This window comes from Symphalangus syndactylus, chromosome 11, assembly GCF_028878055.3.
Source record: "Symphalangus syndactylus isolate Jambi chromosome 11, NHGRI_mSymSyn1-v2.1_pri, whole genome shotgun sequence".
Classification (NCBI taxonomy): domain Eukaryota; kingdom Metazoa; phylum Chordata; class Mammalia; order Primates; family Hylobatidae; genus Symphalangus; species Symphalangus syndactylus.
The window spans coordinates 132,009,845-132,025,074 of record NC_072433.2 but is presented as its reverse complement, the minus strand read 5'-3'; the positions used below and the strand labels follow the sequence as shown (position 1 = coordinate 132,025,074).

Below are 15,230 nucleotides of genomic sequence, written 5' to 3'. Positions count from 1 at the left end.
GGGGAAGAGGGCACAACTCTCTGGAAATCCTATAAATCCAGAGTTTGAATCTGCAGTTTGAAAGTTTTCCCTGTCCCTCCAGGAAGTTGTGGAGATAAAAAACCAAGCCTCTGGGTCTTGTCCATGGTGGTGTAAATACTGCCCTGCTCTTTTATTCTTCAGGGAGATCCTCCAGAGTTGAGAATTGCCATCCGGTTAGCATTTTCATGAGGTAAGCCGAAATTCGCTGCACCCCAGACTGGGCACTGGGAGACCCTCGGCAGCCCTGACTATAAGATTTTGTATCTTGGGGGAGTTCATCTCCCCCCCCCCACGCCCCCCGCCCTTCAGTGAGGTTCTCTCCAGTAAAACTAGGAGGCTGTCTGAATTCTGAACCACTTGAGGAATGACAGACTTGGACAAAGAGAAGCCAAAACTTTTGCTATAAAAACGCAGTTGGGAGCCGGTGGCTTAGATTCACAGCGAGCAACAGACTCACCCATGCAGCTACAGCAGCCTGGGACTGCTGAAGCCCCCACACATTATTAGGGTGGATGTGGGCAGCCCCTTCTAAAACCCAGTGCCCAAGGGAACAACATAAAATTTCCCCACTGCCAGGGGGAAGAAGAGCCAGTCTGGGTCCCAATATCCCATTAATTCTACTGTTGTTTATGAATCAGATCAGCCCTCCCACCCCTTCCTCTCCAGAACTGAGTGAGTAAAGGGGTGGGGGCGCCTCCGCACGGAAGGAGCCTTCAGAAGCAGGAAGGAAACGTGGAGAGGAAGAGGGCACCTTCACAAGATTTCACATCCGTTCTACAGGCATTTATTGTCTATTATGCTCCAAGCACTTGGTTGTAATGAGCTGAGGACTTTCACTCCAGCAAGAGAGTCAGCAGTAAGGGAAAAATTCATCCTTTAGCAAGTAGTTTTGGGGCACCCACTGTATGGCAGACACTAGGCTAGACGCTGTAGAAAAAAATGGGAGCAACAAATAGAATAAACCTCTGCCTCCATAGAGCTTATGAGTAGCGGGGAAAGACAGACGCAAAACATATTAATGAGCAAATAATTACCTTATTGCCACTGTGACAAGTCCATAAAGAGCTGCAGAATTCTATAACAGCACATGAAAGGCAATCCAAGGGAGACAGAAGCCTCACTGTCCGATGCAGGGACAACTGGAGGTGCATCTTGGGCACATGACCAGTGGCCAGTCTAAGCCAAGATGTGCTGTGAGCACAAACAATGAACTGGATTTTGAAGACTTAAACCAAAAAAAGTAAAGTAGCCATTATTTATTCAATTAAATTACATGATGAAATGATAGTATTTTGTTGTTTGTCTGTTTGTTTGAGATGGAGTCTTGCTCTGTCGTCCAGGCTGGAGGGCAGTGGCTGGATCTTGGCTCACTGCAACCTCCACCTCCTGGGTTCAAGCAATTCTCCTCTCTCAGCTGCCTGAGTAGCTGGGACTCCAGGTGCCCGCCGCCACGCAGGGCTAATTTTTGTATTTTTAGTAGAGATGGGGTTTCACCATATTGGTCAGGCTTGTCTCAAACGCCTGACCTTAGGTGATCCACCCACCGTGGCCTCCCAAAGTGCTGGAATTACAGACGTGAGCCACCATGCCCAGCCAGTAGTATTTTGGATGTGTAGGGTTAAATAAAACATATTACTAAAATTTATTCACTTGTTTCTTATTACTTTTTTTAATGTGGCTACTAAACATTGTTAAGTTACTCTTGTTTTGGCTCACTGATCTAGAAGGTCATAAAAGGCAGCCCTGCTGAAGAGGTATTCTATGCCCTTTAGCTTCAAAATCCCAGAGCTCTGTGAACTTCTCACAGAGAGATGAGAAGATAATAGAAACGTGACTTACACCATTACTCCATTCTTTAGAGTCAAGACCTCACAAAGAGGGATTATACAAGGTTTCTCAAACCTCAGCACTGTTAACATTTTGAACCAGACAATTTTCTGCTATGAGGAGCTGTCCTGTGCTTCGTAGGGTGACAGTGGCATCCCTCTGTCAGTCATGACAACCAAAACTGTCTTTAGACATTGCCAACTGCCCTCAGTTGAGGACCACTGTACTAGACCAGTGCTGGATTCTATAAGATTAATGGCTCCCACCCATGACTGTGCACTAAGATCACCAGGTAAGTGTGCACTAACCTCAAGCCAAATACGTCAGAATCTCTGAGGGCACGGTCCACGTATCACATTTTGCTAAGTTCCCTAGATGGTTGTGATGTGCTGTGCAGAACAAGGACTTCTGTGTAGGATGCTGTTTGATAAGAGGCTGTTTCCTTGCCTGTCTCTTTCTCTTTATGAGGTGAGCCCATAATCATTGGCTCTGTATTCCTAATACTTTCATGCCTAGTTAGATGATACCGAAAAGTGGCTAAAAACTTTAAAGATAGGTGCGCCTACCTGGTATGATACTTTGCCAAGGACTGGCTTTTCCGCCTGGAGAAACTAACAGTAGAACACCACTAGTAAATTAGACACAATAGTACTTACCCTCTAGGTTTGCTTGAAAATTAAAGAGAACATGCATATAAAGACCTCAGCACAGAGCTTGACACGACCACCATCATCACCACCATCACCATCACCATCCTCTCATCACTATCATTATCATCACCATCATTATCATCACCACCACCATCATCATCATCATCACCACCATCACCATTATTATCACCACCATTATCATCCAGTATCATCATCATCAGCTTCATCATCACCTATCATCATCACTATTATCATTATCACCATCATCATCATCACCTTCAGCAGCATCACCATTACCATCTTCTCATCACTGTCATTATCATCCCTATCCTCATCACCACCATCATCATCATCATCATCTTCAGCATCAGCATCCTCATCATCACCATCATCATCCCATTATTGACTGTCTTCCCTACTGAAAGCAAAGGCCTGTGTGTCATTAGCAGATGTATCCTCCATACTCAGTTGGGTTCCTGGCATCTGGTCATCATTCAATAAGAATAAACTACATTGTTCTTCAGATGTTGGGTGTAGTGACGTTCAGCACACTTTTGCTTCATCTCCTCACTCAACAACTACACATTGAGCACCTGGCAGAGAACATGCCCTGGTCATGTGCTGGGGATAAAAAGAGGAAGAAGCTCCAGTCCCTGCTCAGGTCCTCGTGGAGGAAACAAAGGTACAAGTGGCTTCTACTAATCCTTTAGGGTTGGGTTAGAAACACTTCTCCACAGTGTGACCATGGAGTAGTTCTCCACAGGGTGAGTAACCATCCCAGCTTACCCAGAACAAAAGGGTTTCCTGGGACCCAGGCTTTCAATAATAACTTGGGAAAGTCCCAAGCAAACTGGGATGAGTTGGTTGCTCTACTTCTTTGGCTCATAAGGATAGGGGCAAGGAGCCCTCATGCCATAGAAGGCTGCTTCAAACAAAAGGAGGTGTGGAGTACAGTGGTTAAAGGCATTGCTCCAAAGCCAGTGAGTCTGAATCCAGACTCTAGCCCTGCCACTTACTAGTTACGTGAACTTGGGCAAATGACTAAGCTCTTTAAACCTCTGTTACCTCATCCATCTATAAATAAGGGAAAACAATAGTTCCTAACTGACCGGGAAAAGTAAATGAGTTAATACTGTGTACATGTAAAGTGCTTAGAGCAATCCAAGCGGAGGCCAAGTAATCAGAAAATATTAAAATTACTATTAGCCCCTCATATATCTTATCATCCTTATTGGCTTTAGTTTTACTTCAAACTCTCCTTCATTTACACAGAAAATATTTATATTAAGGGATGCACGCAGCCTATAGAATTTGCAAAACTTACAAAACAGATTTGAGGCTGAGCTTCCAGGGGCGACTCCCTGCACTATACTGCAGAAATGAGCACCAAGGAAACTGCTGCCTCTTCTAGGATCAGAACCCTTCAAATCATGCAGAAAGGGGCTGCCACAGCCATCGGCCCCAGGACCACCTCCACGGTCCACATCAACAAGGCCAGCATACCATGCCCTCTCCTTTGCTCACCTGCCTCCCTGAGAAATACAAGGTTCGCCTCGGCATGTCTCGGTGGTTGACTCCAGATGGCTAGCACACAGAGACAAGCAGGGCTTTCTTCCTGTTTTATGTTGAGAAGCTAGGATTTGAAGTATGTGAATCTATCAGAAACTGAAGAGTGTTTAAAAGATTTTGAGTAACCATAAACGTCGAAATTGCCTTAGATGGCTGGCGCGCGTCAATTTGCTTCTCTAGTTTTTCCCACCAGAATGTGAGCCCTTGAAGGTCAGGACCTGGGTCTGGTTCATTGACATATTCCTAAGGCATATCACAGCCTGGCAGTTAGTGGCAATCACTATTCGTTAGATGAGAAATGATAAACTATGCCGATTACAAAGACCACTAGGTACGAGGCATATTCTTCATCATGGAAAAATGTAAACCACCCTCTTCCTCTATAGATATTCCTAAAGGCATGCACTTCCTTTACACTGCACTGAAATGTGTTTTAACATTTGTGAAACTCTAGTATGGGCAGCATAGAAGATGATGTGAGGGACAGCAAGGGTTCTAGAAGAAATTGACCTCAATTTTTGACTCAGCCTCTTCCTGTGTGCTATTCATGAAGTCCCACACCCCAGCCTCAATTTCTTATCTGTCTAACAGAGAGACTCTAGCCAACCTCCTGGAGTTGTTGAAATGATTAAATGATATGATATAGGGCAAAGATTGTGTGCTCAATCTTTCTCCCAAGAGTGTGGACAAGGAGATGAGGGTACAGGGCTTGTGCAATACCAAACAGCTGGGCTGTTTCTTTCAGCCCTGAACCCACTTTTTTGTTCCTTCATGCCAAGTGGTTTTTCTGAATAATCTGGGCACTTGATGTCAAGCCTTCCCTTAATGATGTCAAAACCACTGGTTCCCAAAATCAGTTACACTAGAACCATTTGGGAAGGTTTTTGAAATACCATTTGGGGTTGCAACACTGCTGCCAGCACCTTTAAAGCTGCTCCCCCTGCCACACACACACACACACACACACACACACACACACACAGACACACACACACACACACACACACAGTGATTTCAGTGCTTAGCCCAGATCGAGATTCACTGGTTTACACAGACAACAGAAGTCACAATTCTAACCAACAGTTATTCGTGTAATTTCAGGAAGGATAAAAATCAACCTGAAAACAGAAATAGATCCTGACAGGGCTTAGAGAGAGAAGCCAGCATGGTTCCCCCATGATAATGATGGAGAGGACAGCAAAGTCACTGACTGGACCTGCCAACCAGGGGTCACTTGGTAAAAGTCTTTGTTCCCAATCCCTGGTGCCAGATGCTACAGCAGGAGGTCAGAATGAACCAGAGGGCTGGGAGTGCTAGACTCTCAATTTCAGGACTAATTCTGAAACTGACTAGCCATGTGCCTTAAGAAAAGCCACCTAACCCTCTCTGAGTGTCCCTGTGTTAGTGTGTGTGTAAGTGGAAAAAATGGTAATGCCTACCTCACATGAAGGTGGTTAAAAGAGAATGAGAAAGTGGATACGAAAATTCTTGTACAAAATAAGTCTCTTTCACCTCCCCGTACATTTCTTCGCACCTTCCTGTGAATCTTCAATTATATCAAAATTAAAACTTTTAATAAATAAATATTTTTCACTTACCTGTCTCCATTACCAAGTTGTCAGCAATTAAGGTAAAAGAAGTGTGACTTGCAGAGTTCTCCGTCCCCAGTATTCTGCATGTGCACTGCACAGGCAATGTTGAAATGCAACTTAGTGACAGTAATGATGACAGTGGTGGGAAGGGTGGTGGTGATGATGATGATGATAATAATGATGGTAATGGTGATGGTGGTGGTGGTGATAATTGTTATAATAATGGTGGTGGTGGTGATGATGGTGATGATAGTGATGGTAATGGTAATGGTGAGGGTGACGATGATGGTGGTGATGATGGTGGTGATGATGGTGGTGAGGGTGATGATGGTGATGGTGATGATAATGATCGTGATGGTGATGATTATGATGATGATGGTGGTGATGATGGTGGTGAGGGTGATTATGATGGCGATGATGGTGATGGTGGTGAGGGTGATGGTGGTGATGATGATGATGGTAGTGGTAATGATGATAATGATGTTAATAGTGATGGTGGTGGTGATGGTGATGATGGTGATAGTGATGGTGATGATGGTGGTGGTGGTGGTGATAATGATGGTGGTGATAATGATGATGGTGATGACGGTGATAATTGTAGTGGTGGTGATAATGGTGATGGTGGTGATGATAATGGCGGTGGTGGCGACAGTGATGATGATGATGATGGTGGTGGTGATGATGATGGTGATGATTGTGGTGGTGGAGGTAATTGTGGTAGCATTAATGAAATAAAAACAACTTAGAGAAAGATGATATACCAAAAGAAATACCAAAATACATTGGAAATACCAAGCATACACTCTTGGAGGTAGGATTATTACAAGTAATTGTGGGGCTACAGGTAAAAAAGGTTTGTTGCCTTTTTACCACCTTTCTGAATATTACGCATTTCCTGTATGACCACATATAACTTCTACAGTGGTATTTTACTGAAAGACAAATCTACACAGAATAAAGAAAAAAGGTAGTTGAGGTCATAGAAGGATGCTGAGAGTCCACTCTGAACAAACAAAACTTGTATATAAATATGAACAGATGAAAAGAAAGAAATGATAGCTAATGCTGAGTAGGTCTTCTCTCTACCCCTACAAATGCACCCAGTGGCATCTATACCTGACTGCAGGGGTTCTCAGCTCTGGTTGCAGAATCAACAGAATTGCCTGAGGAACTTATAAAAATACACCTGTCTGGTTTCATCAAAGGCCAAGTGAACCAGGGTCTGGGGTCAGGACACAGATGCTGGGCGAATCCAAAACTCCCAGGTCATCCTTGGTGCAGAGCAGGTGGGAACCACAGCCTCATGGGTTTCTTCTCATCACATTCGGATGCTGCAGTGAACACCTCCCAAAATGGCTGAGTCAGAAATGCAACACACTGGAGATACATTTGTTTCTCTTCCTTATGCCACGGAGTGGCCCTTATGGAGACAGGGGGCTGCCCTTCCCCTGAGAGTGTCTCCCTGCACATCCATCCTTGTCCCACAACTTGAGTCAATGCAGAATGTCCATTACACTCAGGGTTCCAGAAAGAGCCCTGGGCAGTGCCAGTGATGAATTATTCATTATTTCCCCACCAGTCACGCTCTCAAGATGGAGGCTGCAGGGCCGACTCAAAGTCCAAAAATGTGGGAAAGTTTATTTATTTCTCCAAAACATTCCTGATTTGTAATGTGCTTTCTAAAAATGTTCTAGCTGACCAAGTCCTGCTATATTTAGCTACAGCATTGAAAAGAAATACTCTACACTTTATAAGGCGGGCTATGAAATGCATGAGTTTAGGGAAAACTGCTCCTCCAGGCTAGGCCTTTTCTCCCCAGGAGAGGGGTGGAGCCTCTGTTTGGGCTTATAGGAATGGTCTCAGTGCTGGGGGGCAGAAATAAAGAGTTGTATTCATTCCCAAGGCCCTTGAGTTCACAATGGCTAGACAGTCAGCCCTGGGAATTCTCCTCTAGGCTCCTTGTACCGCCTGGGCAAAGCAAAGAAGCACCAAAGGAATGTTACTCTCCTCCAGCCTGTGAAAATCATCTCTCCTACGGTTTTCCTAAGATCCCCTGCCATGTGTAGCAGCTTATTTTGCTTTTGGTTTCGTGTTCAAACGGTTGGATCATCTCAAGAGAGAAAACATGGCAACAAAAAGATGAAATGGATCCCACCTTGCCCAGGCAGGAGAACTGGAGAAATCAGCCCCAGGACCCTTCTGTTCTTGACAGAATTCTCTAACATGAGCAGCGCTGTTTGTTCGTGTTTTTGTTGCTGAACAGAGAAGTCATGAATGGAGACTAGAGGTTATGTCTGTATACAGCCATAGGACTTATCATGTACTGAGTGTTTTCTGTATGCCAGACATTTTACAAACATCAACTAATTTAACTCTGATGAGGTCTCATGCAGGAGGAGAGATTACTCTTCCTGTTTTACAGATGAGAACCAGGGCAGGCTGTTGTCATGAATGTATAACCATTATTTAATTTATGCCCCATGACAGCTCTGTGAGGCAGTTACTAATGTTGTTTGTACCCTTGCCAGGAGTTAAGGGACAAAAGAGTTAGGTCATTGTGCCAATGTCAACAGCAAGTGAGGGCTCAGCTGCATTATTAGCCTCTGTCTGATGGGCTCTAAGGCCACACTCTTATCCAGGTTAAGGAACCCTCTTCCGGGGCCACCTCACCCCGACTAGATCAATTACTGAGGGGTAAGGAATGAATAAGATGCAATTACAGCAATTGTTCCCATTGTTGGGTGTGTTGCGGTGGACCTGGAAGAGGTGGATAGGAGATGGTGACCAGCTACCTGGGAGACATGAGAAGCCAAGAGCTGTGGGTGGCATGAGGTTCATAACACTTTCTGCTGCGCATTGCAAAGGCATGAGCTGTTCCTTAAAGTTCACGCTGTCGAAGTCCACATGACCTCTCAAACTCCAGGGTGTTTTCCTCACCCTTCCAAGTGGGCTTAACACGGACACTGCCCTGGGGTGGAGACACTTTCTTCATCCCAACTTCTTCTGGATTGGGCTTGAGGATGCCCTCGCCAAAATGTGGTCCACACATTCCAGAAGGGCAGGACAGCATCAGCCACACAACCCAGAGAAGGCTGGGCCCTGTGGCTCACCCCTATAATCCTAGTGCTTTGGGAGGCTGAGGTGGGAGAGTCACTCAAGGTCAAGAGTTCAAGACCAGCCTGGGCAACATGCCAGACCCCTCTCTGCAAACATAAAAACTGTAAAATAAGCCAAGTGTAATAGTGTGCATGTATGGTCCCAGCTACTCAGGAGGCTGAGGCAGGAGGCTGGCTTGAGCCCAGGAGTTTGAGGCTAGTGAGCTATGATGACACCACTGCACAGCAATCCAGCCTGGGCAACAGAGTGAGACTCAGTCTCAAAAAAAAAAAAAAAAAAAAAAGAAAGAAAAACCATTGCTACTGTGCACAATCACAGGCAGTCCAGCAACTTCTCAGACTCCAAGACATCCAGGCAGAGATGCACGGCCAGAGCAGGCCCTCTCTGGAGCTCAGTTCAGGCCGAGGCCCTGCCCACCTAAGAGGGATCCAGATTAGTATCTACATCCTGCTTCTCTTGGAAGCTTGCCAGATGGGAGATTCCAGTCTTCTTGAACTCCAGATGCAGCCGCAGGCATTGTCTGGGACATCCCAGCCTTGGTTCTTATATATCAAGGTGTGATCAGGGCAGCAGCAACTTCCTGGTCCCAGCAGAAGGACCCCCAGTGTGCTGGTCACAGTCAGCTTGCCCAGCCCTTCCCTGGTCCATTCTCAGCCCCTCGTCACCTCCTCTGCAGGTTGACCCCTATGGACAGCATTACCTGGGCTCCCTTGCAGGCTGGGCTTCTGGCAGGTTTCAGCCCATAGGAGGCATCAGATGAGGCTGGAAGGCGGAAGAGGAGAGGTGGGATATTTCCCTTCCCTCCTGTCTGCTCCAGCACTGTGACTTTCCACTCCAGCTCTGAAGGTGGTACCTGCTGCGGGCTGAGGGGGCAGAGGCAGGATGAAGCTGTTCTCACCCTTGCTAACCTCTGGCGGTTTCCTTCACCCAGCCCAGTCCTCCATAACTAGTCCTTCCACCCTGATCCTTTCCATGGAGCCATCTAAGTGGGTTTCTATTTCCTGCCAGGACAATGATTCTTGTACCTAATGGAAAAAAACAGGTTGGGACCAAATCTTTGTCCCATTGCCTCCCTCCACCCCCACTGCTAGTGTAAAGACACCTGAGTTGACTGTGACCCCCTCAGATTTCATTTGCACCCCATGGTGGAGAGCCTGAGCTTGACTCTACATCTGGCCTATAAGCCACACATTTGATTTGCGTGCTGCAATCGGCATTTGGATGCCATCTGAAGGGACAGAACTTCCCTCACCCCAGTTCAGCCCAAGCCCCACCATTGCCCGCTCCAGTGATCAGGCCCCACTCCAGGTCACTGTAAACAACTGCAGCCCCTGCCTGAGCCCTGAAGAACTCAGTACTGGGGCCTCTGGATAAGGACCAGCAGAGGAGACAGCTTGCCATGTGGCTATTCAGGCGTATTTAAAAAACTGCTTTAAATGTGAGCCAAAAGAATCTTACTTTTCCACAAACTCACGCTCTTTATTTTTAATGGACAAACTTTGTTTTGTATCATTTATGTTTTTCAATCTATGAAACAACCTTTATTTCATGGAAGCAAGACTCCAGCCACCACGAAGCCAGGAAGTGCACAAAATCATGGCTCTCCCCCTATTTTCTCACTCCCGGTTGCAGCTGGTGACTGGAAACGTCACCCACTTTTGTGATGTTAACATTAACCTGCCAGAGTCTGGGCAGGCTGGCTCTGGCTTTCAGCTGTAACAATAATTATATGTGGCTAATTCTTTAACATGCACAAGGGCATACACTCACTACATTGAGTGAAATAGTGAAGACCACCATTCAAACGGGCACAATTAAATCTGAAAATGGCTAAGAAGGTCCTGTTCAGGTTCTCAAAACTCTTATGGTTCATTGGAGGCCCAGGAGGCCATTTGTTTCTAGAAGAGCCAGCAACTAGATGAGGCCAGGCAGAGCAAAAGTCCTTTGTAAAGTTCTCTGTCCTTGTGAACAGAGGGAAGAATTCTCAAAGCGGCTGTCTTCCGCGATGTTTAAATAAAATCTGTTAGTTTCACTATAATAACACAGAACGATAAAGTTATCCCTGGTTCATACTACATAGAGAAAAAAAACTATTATGCTATATAGAAATTATTATCTATTTTTAAAAACTATATAGAAAAACAAAATCTTTCAAATAGTATCAATACTTGGGTTAAAGTGAAAGGACTCAGTACTTGATCTGAGTTTCAGGTATATTCAAAAAAGATACATTTATGAGCATTCATGTACACAGAACAAATACACACACACCCCCTACACATTCATGTATATATATGTATATACACATATATAAACGTGCACATATGTATACACACTTAGTTATCATACACGTGTGTGCCATATCCTCATTATGATCAGTGCACTCATATGTGTGAGAGTATGTGTTTGTGTGTGTGTATGTAATCAGGGCTTGAACCAAAGATCATTTACAGAAGACAGATCTGTTCCCTTTGTTCAGATGAGAGCAGAGAGGTATTCCTTCAGATTGCATAGGAGCACAATGATGAGCTTGCCTCTGGCTCACCCTAATTATAGCTGAGATTTTGTTTTAATTAAGAGCAGAAACTATTGACCTTATTGAGCGATAATTTTGAGCCAATGATTAAATCTGGATCAATAGAACAGCTATTCGGATTGGTAAGACCCAAAGCTCCTCTTTTTGGTTCGGGAGGAAGGAATACACATGAAATTATACAGATTTCATAAAAATGACCTCACTATCCCTTTGTCTTAGCTTTTCTAAACCAGATGAAAGTGGGGATTAAATAGAATTTCTCATCATGCATGTATAAACACACAAAGTGGACACATCTGCATTTTTTCTGTGTCATAAAAGCAACATTTGTACAATACTTTCTGGAATAGTAACTTTAAAATATGATCCTTTTAAAATTGCAAAACATAGCCATCACAAATTAACAAAACCTCCCAAGATAACATATCAAACACAAAAAAGAAAAAGGACAGATTAAAAACCGATTCAATATGGCAGAATTAACTCATCGTGCTTTCTGATATGGAGGCAGCTTCCTGGGCCCAGCATCCTCTCCACTCCTTCCCCTCCATCTGTGTGTTTACCCCTCGGAAGCCAGAGCCTCCTGAGATGCTAACATGACTCCCAAATATAATCCCACTCTCCTCTTTCTTATTACACTGTTTGTTTATTTCCCTCCAGTAATCCACTGAACCAGTCACTGAGAGGTTAATGAAAAAACAACTTTATTCACAGAGGCTGAGAGTCTGGGATAACAAAATATCCAGTGACAGCCCTTCCACTACATTTTCAGTTAATCACAGTGAGCCTGGATCTCAGCAATGGCACCTCCTGGAAGTTTTTCCAATCAAGGCTGGCCTGCAGTTTCCGAGTCTTCCCACTGGCCTGGGTAGAACCCAGTTGTGGAAGCCTGCTTCAGCATGGATATGAGAATGAATTTTCCAAAAGTCACCTCTATGCCTATGAATTATCCAATTACTCTGACGGCCTGAAATGTCCTTTCCAACACATTGACCAACAGGCCCTCTGGATTCAAAGTTTGTCATCATTTTTAGACAAGTCCTGGAAACTATTTTAAAAGCGATCTTAAAGACCTCCCTCCCAGCCTGTTTCCAATAATGCATGACTACTTGTGTCTTTATCACATGACATAAAATAAAAGTGACTTAGAGGTTCAGAAAATTGCATTTCAGGGCCTCGAAGATTACCCAGCTAGAGATGGCATAGAGGTGGGTCTCATGTCCCCGAAGTTCCAAGCTGAACTTGGTTGTGAACATCTCAATGTTCTTAATCAGATTTTTGTTGCAGAGCTTTGCTCCCCTCCCCAGACTGTCAGTCACCTCTTTAAGGTATTGACTTAGCATCAGCCTGCAGGCCTTCCTGGCAGGGCTGGGAGGGAAGAGCTGGCAACTGCAGGGAGTGCGGGGGCCAGGAGTGTCTGGGAGATTCCTGCCATCAAGCCTCAGATCCTCTGGGGCCCAGAGAGGCCCCTTCCAGCTGACACCAGCACGTCCCCTTATTCTTCCCCCGCATTCATCCCTCTCTCTCTCTCTGCATCTGCTTTTGGTTGTTTCACCCATTTTACATTAAATGTAGTCCTTCATTATCTGTTTCTGAAAAATATAGCGACCACCAAGCCTGGATCTTGAAAAAAAGATGGAAATCAAAACTCTGACACTGTCCGAGGCATACCCCCTTCCCCCTCACACTCTTCCTCACAGTATCCCTTGAAATATTTTGATCCCTTAAAAACAAAAGCAAAAGGATAGGACGTCTGCTGTTGTGTGTTACATAGCTGCATGTGTATTGGCTAATGAGCTATCATAATGCAAGAAGATGTTATATAGAGTGCACTTTCTTAATCAAAGTTATTAATACAGGCGTTTTCAAAGGTCAATGCTTAGAGTCAAGTATTTATGCAAAGAATAAAACATGTTCCTTTTACTACCCAGAAAGAAATTAAGAGAAAAATTCTCTGTTTAAAATAAAAGTGTTATTGCTCTGGGTGGTTTATCAGCTTCTATACCTGAACATAGGTCATAAATCCTCATCGCGCCCTACATCTCCCAGAAAACCTGAAAACTCGGGGTCACCCCCGACACCTCCACAACTTCAAGTCAGCTGTGACCACCCACCACCCAGATGGGCTCAAAACCAAGGCCTGAGCCACACGGCAACAGCGAAGCAGGCGACAGTCATACGGGGGTCGCCGGTCGAAAGGACCACACTGCACCTGTAGGGCCTGCCTTGGGTGGTCTGCGGGCCCTTACATGCCCGGGACGCGCAGGACCTGCGGTGGGCGGCTGAAGACCATACTCCATTAGACAGGCCAAAAGTCAAGGAATCTCCCGCGGTAGAGGTCCCTGCAGGGCCCACGACCCCGCGGGGATCTGTTAAGTCTCCGTAGCTGCGCCCGGTTGCTGGGAAAAGTTTGCTTCGGAGAAGGCGGGCGAGCGCTCCCACCTGCGCGCAATGGTTGGTAACACTTTCCTGAACCCACAGGCCGACCCAGGCAAAGATCATTTTAAAATCCTCCGCGGGTGGGAGCTGTGGCCTTTCGCTCCGCGGAGGCTCAGGCTGGGCCAGGGAGAAGAACCGTGCCATTGTTTGCTTTACTAGAAGTGGAGTACCGTGTCGGGAAGCTGCAGGGGGAAATAGGAGAGGAAGGGTATCCCGAGCTGGTAAAAGCCGCCCTGGACGTGCGGGTCGAGCATCAGGGAAGCGTTGAAAGGCGGACGGAGGCTGGAGGAGGCGGCCAGGAGCGAGGCACCCAGACGGCCGCCGGGCCCAGGCTTGGCACCCCCTAGGAGCTCGTCCCCTGAAGGCGGCTTCTGGCCCTGCCTTCCCGCCAGAATGCTGTCTATGCTAAAGCTCTTGGACTTGTCGGAGCTCTTCGGAGAGCTACGGGAGGCGGGGCGCAGAGGGGACCCCGGGCCTTTCCCCGTGCGCGCTGGCTGGCCGACCGCCACTGCCGCTGCGCCCTGGGCAACGTCACCGGCGTCTTCGTTCGGGGACGCGGTCCCCGGCCAGTGGAGGGGCGCCGGCGGTGAGGGGCCGTCCAGGAGGGGCGAGGGGCCCGCGGGCGCTGCCTCCAGGCGAGGGATTGCGGGGCCCGAGTCCCCTGTCCCGCTCCCCGCCTCCGGCTGCGCCTCCGCGCTGCGCTCGTGCGTCTCGGCGCGGGGCCTCTTGGCCTCCGGGGCCCCGGGGCCCGGCTTGGGCTTCCTCTTCCGGCGCCGATAGTTGCCGTTCTCAAACATGTCCAGGCAGCGGGGGTCCAGCGTCCAGTAGCTGCCCTTGCCCGGCCGCCCTTTCTCGCGGGGCACCTTGACGAAGCAGTCGTTGAGCGAGAGGTTGTGGCGGATGCTGTTCTGCCAGCCCTGCCGGTTGTCGTGGTAGAAGGGGAAGCGGTCCATGATAAACTGGTAGATGCCGTTGAGCGTGACCCTCTGCTCGGGCGCGTCCTGGATCGCCATGGCGATGAGCGCGATGTAGCTGTAGGGAGGCTTCTGCGGGGTCTCGGCCCGGCCGGAGGCAGCCAGAGCAGCCGCGGGGGCGAAGGCGAGAGGCAGCCCGGGTCTCTCGGGACCGTACAGATAGAGCATGGGCGAGGCGGCCAGGGCAGGCAGCCGGGGATCGAAGAGGTGGCTCATGGCAAGCGAGAGCCTGCGCTGCGCTCCCCGCAACGCAGGAGACCCGGGCGGCCTAGGCACTGCGCCCCGCGCCGCAAGGGCCCTCCCGGGGAGCCAGCCGTGCCTCTTCCTCTGGCTCTGCCGTTCTCCCCGGCCGCTCCGTGCTCTGTCCCTTCTTCATGACTTTAAAAATGTTAAATAATTGTTGTAAGTTTGCTGTTATATGTTGACTTAGCCCTGGAAAATAAATTGTCTATGATAAACAGTCCTTGTGTTCTCAGCCCACCCACATTAATTAAAATTTCATTGC

The 15,230-nt window shown here is 47.2% G+C and overlaps 1 protein-coding gene across 1 annotated transcript; it reads right to left on the bottom strand.

Annotated features, from left to right (window-relative positions):
* Positions 1-13,906: 13,906 nt before the first annotated feature.
* FOXL1 (forkhead box L1) lies at positions 13,907-14,941 on the bottom strand. Its single transcript, XM_055233039.1, has one exon. It carries the CDS (start codon positions 14,939-14,941, stop codon positions 13,907-13,909), a length of 1,035 nt encoding a protein of 344 aa, XP_055089014.1.
* Between the last annotated feature and the right edge of the window lie 289 nt (positions 14,942-15,230).

Bases quoted from the DNA above. Each gene is read 5' to 3' on its own strand.
- FOXL1 (XM_055233039.1), bottom strand. From the start codon at position 14,941: ATGAGCCACCTCTTCGATCCCCGGCTGCCTGCCCTGGCCGCCTCGCCC.